The sequence below is a fragment of the Mytilus edulis genome, chromosome 10, assembly GCF_963676685.1.
Source record: "Mytilus edulis chromosome 10, xbMytEdul2.2, whole genome shotgun sequence".
NCBI lineage: Eukaryota > Metazoa > Mollusca > Bivalvia > Mytilida > Mytilidae > Mytilus > Mytilus edulis.
The window spans coordinates 27,751,699-27,760,548 of record NC_092353.1 but is presented as its reverse complement, the minus strand read 5'-3'; the positions used below and the strand labels follow the sequence as shown (position 1 = coordinate 27,760,548).

General features: G+C 33.2%; 2 protein-coding genes across 2 annotated transcripts; both read right to left on the bottom strand.

Annotated features, from left to right (window-relative positions):
* Positions 1 to 4,154: 4,154 nt before the first annotated feature.
* On the bottom strand, positions 4,155 to 8,531 carry LOC139490786 (uncharacterized). The gene is made up of 2 exons (XM_071277773.1): positions 7,007 to 8,531; positions 4,155 to 5,349 (listed from the first exon to the last, which is right to left on the bottom strand). The coding sequence occupies exon 1, from the start codon at positions 8,266 to 8,268 to the stop codon at positions 7,021 to 7,023; it is 1,248 nt and encodes a 415-aa protein (XP_071133874.1). The 5' UTR covers positions 8,269 to 8,531; the 3' UTR covers positions 4,155 to 5,349; positions 7,007 to 7,020.
* On the bottom strand, positions 4,162 to 6,652 carry LOC139492682 (uncharacterized). Its single transcript, XM_071280832.1, has 3 exons — positions 6,347 to 6,652; positions 5,852 to 5,993; positions 4,162 to 5,375 (listed from the first exon to the last, which is right to left on the bottom strand). Exons 1-3 carry the CDS (start codon positions 6,650 to 6,652, stop codon positions 4,162 to 4,164), a joined length of 1,662 nt encoding a protein of 553 aa, XP_071136933.1.
* Positions 8,532 to 8,850: the final 319 nt, after the last annotated feature.

The window sequence follows — 8,850 nt, the reverse complement described above, 5'->3', positions numbered from 1 at the left end:
TCAGATAATTCGCTTACGCTTAATTGATGTCTGTCCATGTTCATACTACCTGAACAAATAAATGAAAAAAAAATACACTCTAAAACTGCTCTAACGTTTTTGGATTCAAACTGGACAACATCATAGTAAAAAACGAGTGAAATCCCTTTTGTGTCAAAATTTATGTTCCATTTATCTTACGTCAAAATGCCCTTTGAGAGGAATCAAAAACTAATTGGAATACGACACAGAAACAAGATAGTGAATCCATGATTCAAAATGGAAATATTTCAACAAATTTTGAAGGTTTCTTTTTCCACGTGTGACCAGGTGGAATAAGGCTTAGATAAATTGAATGCAGAACGTTCATATATTTTAATAAATATAATATAGAAGGCAACGACAGATCTGAAATATACAAATAATGACAAATAAATACAACTTTACATATAAATGCATATGAATATATCATTTTGTAACAACTAATGTATATTATGTTTAATTACACAATTGCAAATAAATAATAATGCAAAATACAGTTAAATGACAACTCTGAATGTAAACAATTTGTTAATCAATGCTAATGAAAACTGTTCACTAAAGTAAGTTGACCATACTACTATATAACATACTATACGACATTGAAAGTTAATTACAGGTAAATAAGAAAATATAAAGTTTAAAATGCAATTAGCAAAGTAAATGAAACTAAATAAAATATTAAAGTCAAAAACATTTAAACATAAACTAATTTGAAAAACCCTTAAATGTAAATACCTTATAATGCTGGCTACGGCTCTTGATGTTGTTTCTGGTGTTACTTATTTTGCATTGACAAAATAGTTAAAAAGTACAATATATATAGTCAATAGGTGAACTGTTAAACTAGATAGAACCAGATAAAACAACTATTAAGTAAGGTAGTTTGTCCAATAGCCAGTGGTGAGTTAATATCAAAGAGCCCAAATAGAGTATTTTGGATTCATTGAACCATATAATACAAAATATGTTTAATATAGTAAGATCATTATAGTATAGGGTAAAATAGATATAAACTAAGTACAAAGTTGGGAATTATATTAAATAGATAATATGTATATAAATGAACTTTTCCACATACTCACCAGCTAAGTATTAATCGTCTCGATAATGCAAATATCTATATCAACATACTCCCTTTACTATCATAATAAACAACACAAAAAAGTCACAAAAATAGGACACAAAAATTAGAGACAAAAATAAGACACACAAAAATAAGACATAACTATGTACAACAAATGTCCTGAATGAATTTACTTAGAAAAAATAGAATTTGGAAGACTATTAGGATTTGTATGTTTCCCGGCAGTTGTTCTAGTTGTTCGTCTTGGTATAAACATATCATCTGAACTGTCTGATTCACTGCTGTTATCATCCACAGTTTGTTGTATATTACATTTAATGACATCACGACGATTCAAAGTTCTTGTAACACCAGCACCATCATTAGGTTCTACAGTGACGGTGTTTTCTGACAAACGCACTACACGATAAACAGTTGAGCTCCAATTGTCTTGTATCTTATTTCTTCCATGTACACCACGGTTTCTAATATAAACTTTGTCATCGACACAAATTTCAGGATTGAAACGTTTCTCATCATGTTTAGTCTTGCGGTATTCAGCACGATCTTTTGTCTGCTCTCCAGCTTTTTCGTAAGCATATCGTAAACGATTCTGATGCGCAATAATCCATTCATCTAACGATTGATCAGTTTCATCAGTCTGATTTGTTCCAAGTAAAAAGTCAATTGGCATTTTAGGACTACGACCAAACAATAAATAATAAGAACTATAACCTATTGTTGAGTTCTGTGACACATTGTACGAAAAGACAAGTTCCGGTAAATACTTTGGCCAATGTTTCTTCTTGTCTGGCGAAAGCGATTTCAGAAGATTGTGTAGTGTTCTATTAAAGCGTTCACAATGTGCGTTTCCTTCGGGATGATAAGGTGTAGTTCGAGATCTCCTGATTTGGTACAGTTTACAAAGCTGACAGATAACATCAGGTTCAAAGTTCCGACCTTGATCGGAGTGTAGACGTTCTGGTACTCCATATACAGAAAACCTTTCAGTCAACAATACATCGCAACAGTATCTGCTTTCTGATCTTTCGTAGGTACTGCACGAGTAAACTTTGTAAAAATATCCGTCATAACTAATACGTTTTCATTTCCGTGTGCTTGTTCAAGAACAGTAAAGTCAATTGCAAGTATTTGTAACGGTCTGTTAGCTATCAAATGGCCCATTGCTGGTCTTATGGCAGGTTGTGGCATCTTTGAAACAATGCTACGTTCACATGATTTACAATAATCCTTGATATGCCTAAACATTCCCGGCCAATAATACATGATTCTAATACTGCAGAAAGTGCGCTCAATTCCTTGATGCCCTAATTTATCATGACAGTTCTTTAATACTTTGTCCCGTAACACGGCTGGTAAAATTAATTGTTTCAATTGTCCCTGATTTAGATCAATTATTACCCTATAAACTAAACCATCTTCTACTTCAATACGGTCCCACTGACGTAATAATGTTACTAACGGCCTTTCAAATTTCCGTTGCTCCGATCTCAATGGTTTACGTTTAGTGTTCCATATTTCAATAAATGTATCGACCACTGTATCTCGTTTCTGTAAATCTTTAATCTCCTGTCTATCTAAAGTAGGTAGTGTCACGAATGCTTCCTCTGTATAAACTGATTTCCTTGACACAGACTGTATATTTGATGCTAAGTCATTTGGTACAACAGTTCCTGCAGCAAAAGTTTGAAGTAAATTTTTAACATCCTCAGATTTCGAAACTTTAATTTTATCGTGCATACGGGATAATGCGTCGGCATTGTTATTATGTTTAGCTTGTCTATATTTTACCTCAAAATTGAAAACGGCTAATTTCGACAACCACCTTTGTTCATGTGCAATTAGTTTTGATGTTTGTAAATAACGCAATGGATTATTGTCTGTAAACACTGTAAATTTTGATCCAAGTAAATAATCTCTATTTTTTTCAGTTATTGTTCAAGTTAAAGCTATGAGTTCTAATTTTTTGGAACTATAATTATCCATATTGCGCTCATTACATCTAAAACATAACAAAGTACGTCGTTGTGGCTCAAACCTATTGTATCTACTGTTATAACTTGTTGACTGTTGCTTTGTATTAACGGTCTTTGTTAATGTTTCAATCTGTTCACTTTGTTTGTTGACAAGTACATTTATATACATATTATCTATTTAATATAATTCCCAACTTTGTACTTAGTTTATATCTATTTTACCCTATACTATAATGATCTTACTATATTGAACATATTTTGTATTATATGGTTCAATGAATCCAAAAAACTCTATTTAGGCTCTTTGATATCAACTCACCATTGGCTATTGGATAAACTACCTTACTTAATAGTTGTTTTATCTGGTTCTATCTAGTTTAACAGTTCACCTATTGACTATATATATTGTACTTTTTAACTATATTATCAATGCAGAATAAGTAACACCAAAAACAACATCAAGAGCCGTACACAGCAAAAAGTGCAACGCATGTTTTACGTACGTTTTAAAAAACGTCTGTAAAACATACGTTTTACGTATGGAAAACACATGTTTTAGCCAACATGCGTTAAACGCCTGTAACGGGCGTAATACATTACGAACGTAAAACGTATGTTTTAAAAACCCACGTAAAACACCATTTGTATACGTGCGTTTTCATTATATATTTTAACAATTAAACGAGTCTTGCCTTGGTAAAAGGCGAAGTTTAATTGTAATTTTATGAGTTGTGTAAACACTGAAGGGATTAAATGAGATTGTGCTGCGCATGTGTGAACTTCAGTCTTCAAAGTAAAGTTTTATCAATATGACAAACAACGAAATACATATATACATATGACCCACAATAACTACATATAGGTCTCCCTTAACTAGGGAGGGAGGGTGTGGCATTTAATCCCTTCAGTGTTTACACAACTCATAAAATTACAATTAAACTTCGCCTTTTACCAAGGCAAGACTCGTTTAATTGTTAAATTTTATTTCGTTGTAACACTTCCGGGACCAAATGAGACTTTAAAGCCATAATGATAAAACTGAATACCAAGATAAGAAATATATAATGTCTTACCTTATGATTAATTCTTCAACACATTAAAGCTGAAAGAATTTTCATCTTTTTCAATCTTTTTATTATAAAATTTTGCAAATGTTTTTGCATCTGACCATCCTGCTTTTTGTAAGATACGAGAAATAGGCACTGCATTCATCTTTGCTTTAGAAACTGATGCAGATCTAACACTGTGAGCTTTGAAAATTGTTGTGTCAATATTAGCTTTTGCAATTACTACTTTTATCCATCTAGAAATTGTATCTCTTGAAACCGGCTGATGTGGTTTCACATAACTTAAAAGTAACGGTTCATGTTTCCCTCTAAACAATTTGGTACGAAATACATATTCTTTATACACAGTATATACACAAAGTCTCCTATCTGGAGGGTAAGCCTTTATATTTACAGTTGGCTCCTTATAACCAGGTCGGCTTTGTTTAACAAGTTCATTCAAAACAAAAATAAATTCTCCCTTCACTTTATGTACATGATTAACATTCATGAAATGAATCGATTGAGCTCGAGCTGCATTTGTCAAAGCTATTAACATCGTAAGTTTTAATGTTAAATCTTTCAATTTTAAATATTTCACTGGTGATAGGCTACGCAAAAATTGTAGTACTTTACTAACGTCCCATGTAGATTCATATCTAGGTCTGGGTTGACGAAGATTAAAAATTCCTTTCATGTATCTTATCACCATTGCATGACGTCCAACTGGAATACTGTCAATAGTAAGTCCTAAAGACGAAAGAGCTCCTCGAGCTAGATTTAAACTACTATAGCCTAAATTACCTTCCTTAAATAAAGTTGTAAAAAATTCAAGCACTGTTCCTACAGAAATTTGAAAGCAATTAATTTGTTTTTTGTTACAATATTTGAACCATTTCCTGATATACACTTGGTACTGTTTCTTTGTACTTGATTTCCAAGACGACATGAGTATGTGGGTTGTTTCTTTAGAAAATCCTCGTTCTCTGAAGCTACTCCTGACACTAGACATGCAATTAGTTTCATTTTCTTGTGTAAAGGATGAACAGATTGTGGATCGTGAGGAAGATTCAAAATCTTCTTGTTCTTTGGAAGAACGATTGGATTGTCTGTTAACAACTGCATTAGTCTCGGAAACCAAGTTTGTGTCTGCCAAAATGGAGCTATTACTACTCCTCTTGCACCGTCCTCTCTGATTTTGAAAATGCACCGGCTCAATAAACTGAAAGGAGGAAACAAATAGACAAACTGAAAATATGACCAATTTATACTAAATGCATCAATAAATGCAGATAATGGATCTGGCTTCCAAGAGCAGTAATTTTCTAATTGGAAGTTTAATCTAGATGCAAACAAATCAATGTCTGGCCTTTGCCACAAAGTACATAATTGGTCAAAAACAGACCTTTTCAATTTTCATTCTAATTTGTCATCAAATTCTCTAGATTTTTTGTCTGCTAGATTTTCTTTGCCTGCTATATGAGTGCATGTCAACCAGATGTCATTATCTTTACAAAACAACCAAATCTGTCTTGAAATTGTATTGCAATCTATGGACTTTGTGCCGCCCATATTTGATATGTAGGCCACTGCCGTAGTATTGTCTGTAAGAACCTTCACATGCTTATTTATGATCAGATGCAGAAAGGATTTTAATGTATAATATATAGCTAATATTTCTAAATAATTTATGTGATTTTTTTATTCTTCATCTGTCCATCTACCTCCAATTTCATTATCACTTAATATGCCACCCCATCCTAATAATGAGGCATCTGTTTGAATCACAATTTGTGGACTACCATGGCTTATATGTCTTAATTCAGTAGACACATTAGCAACCCACCATTCTAAATCTCCTTTCATCTGATTAGAAATAAGCATGCTTTGTTCAAAATCTCCTTTTGAGTTTTTTAAAGCTATAATTTTTTCCTTTTCAAGGTTACGATAAAACAATTTACCGAATTCAACGGCAGAAAAAGAGGAGACTATAAGTCCAATGACTTTTGCTACATCTCTAATCTTAGCTAAGTTTCTCTGCAGTAACCATTTACATTCTTTTACTAGGTTTTTTTTTTGTCTGCCGTAAGGGTTATAATCATATTTTCTGAATCAATAATATTACCCAAGAATATAATTTGTTTTGATGGTTGAAAAACAGATTTGTCTTCATGTATGACAAATCCTAATTTTGACATTAATTCAATTGTGTCATTTACATTTTTATTACATTCTTCTATAGTCTCTCCTAATAAAAGACTATCGTCTATGTAACCAACATTCACATGACCTAAAACTCTAAGACTAGAGTAAACAGGTTTTAATAATTTAGTAAATATTCTAGGTGCGGAGGAAATCCCATTAGGTAAGCATGTGTATTGAAAAAGTTTTCCGTTCCAATAAAACCGTAAAAACTTTTGATGTTCCTCTGCAATTGGGACACTATAATAAGCATGTCTCAAATCAATAGAAGCCATAAATGATTTGCTAGTTACAAGTTTAATGGCACTTTCAAAAGTGTCCATTTTAAAATGATGATACTCAATGTATTCATTCAACTTCTTAAGATTCAAAATCATTCTATATTCTCCATTCTTTTTTGGCCTTAAAAATATAGGCGATAAAAACTGGTCTTTCATTGACTGAACTTCTTTGATAACATCAATTGCCAGTAACTTTTGAATTTCATTTGAAACAATATCACTTTCTTTTGAGTTAAAGACAGATTTTACATTAAAAATGTCTTGCTTAGGTTCAACATTATCTATGAACTCTATATGACAATGGCTTACTATATCTAAAATAAATTTGTCAGAGGTAATTTTTTCCCATTCATCGGAAAACTTTTTCAATACACCAGCTTTAAAACAATGACTTACTTCATTTGATGTATCTAATACTTCTGTGGATTTCCTCCTCTCTGGGAGTTTTTTGGAATAGGGCCGGAACCTCGACCTCTTCCTCCTCGGAAGCCACCTCTTCCTCCACGGTAGCCACCTCTGCTAAAAGTACCTCTGTGGCCTCCTCTACCACCTCTGAAGAAGCCTCCGCCTCTACCTCTGCCACTACCAAACTTCAACTTGTTTCCAACTTTGGAACAATCTTCAATGTCCTTTGCAACTTTAGAGACATCATCTCCAAAAAGGTTGTTTGTGTAAGGAACAGAGTGTGAGCAGAGAGGCACATATTCTGCCATCATTTCGGGCTTTAAAAAATCCCTTCTAGTCATATTCAATTGGCGGTTTGCATGGCCCAACAAAGCCAATACATCATTACATTTGTCAATGTATTCTCCACTACCAGAGTTACCATTGGCATTGTTGTTTTCGTCAATAGCCATTTTGTTGACAGTTTTTGTTAGAATTGTTGCTGCTTTTACAATAGTTCTTTCAAGAAATTGTAATTTTTTATCAGCAGATTGTGCTCCTGGTGAAATTACATTCCACATGAGTTGGTTTATTCTTACAATAGATAAACCTTCACAATTTTCAGGTCTTGCATTATTTTCATCTTTAGTTAACTCAGAGTATTGTTCCTTATTCATACCATTCCTGAACAACTCATTGACATTATTTGCCAAGACCTCATCAATTTTGACATCACAAAGTTCTTGAACCTTACATCTCTTAGACATAGATGAAAACCTATTATCATCTTTGTTCTGCTTCTTAGCAGGTGGTTCACTTTCATTGTCTACATTTTCCCCATCATCATGGGGGTTTTCTTCACCTTCATCATAATTATCATCATAATTATTACCCTCGTCATATTCTTCAATGTCTTGTACCCGGTCTTTTAAAGACCTTATATCGTCAGATTGTCTTTTCTGACCTTCTTGGATTGAGACTAACATTGACATGATTGCATCATGATTGTCTAGTTTTGCAGAGGTAGAAGGGCCAGGGTTTTGAGTTTCATTACTATTAACCTTCGCTGGTTTCTTACCCTTTACACTTGAAGTGTTTGCTCCGCCACTCGCGGAAGCTTTCGACTTTGTCGACTCATGTTTCCTTTTACCAGCCGCGCTGGAAACGGAATTTATCTTCTCGGACAGAAGCTCATCTTCGTCCGTATTACTGATGTCTTCAAGTGAAGACTTTCTTTTTGAGGCGGACCCCTTTTCGATCATTTTCTCCGCCATGTGTTTTCTTTATAACCGGTTTACGGCAAAGTGCCGAAACCAGGTGAAAGTCGTAAATTTTTACCGAATTACATCCGGTGATTACTAACTTTTATTTATCTTATATCAAATTTTATTAATTATACAATGAATACCAACTACGTTGGTTTAATATTTTATCTGAAGTTAGGACAATTCAAACTACGTCCGAACTGCCCAAGAGCTATCAGCACACTGAAGTTCACACATGCGCAGCACAATCTCATTTGGTCCCGGAAGTGTTACAACGAAATAAAATTTTGTGTTACGCAGGCTTTTTTTTCAATATTAAAACTCATTTTATAACTTCAGGAGAATTATAGGTCAAATTGGTCATGTTCTTCACAATTTATTGTCCATCCCTTTTCATCTTTTAGAGAGCATATTTATAAAAAGTGTATATTAGGCGGATAAAAAAATTAGAACAGCATAATGCAAACATGAGTATTTGCATAATGGTTAAAATTGTCTGTTCATGCTTATTAAGCCTTTTAGTACAACTTCCTCCATTAATAAGCTATTGTATGTATTATCAAACTTAAAATTTACACATTAAACATGTTA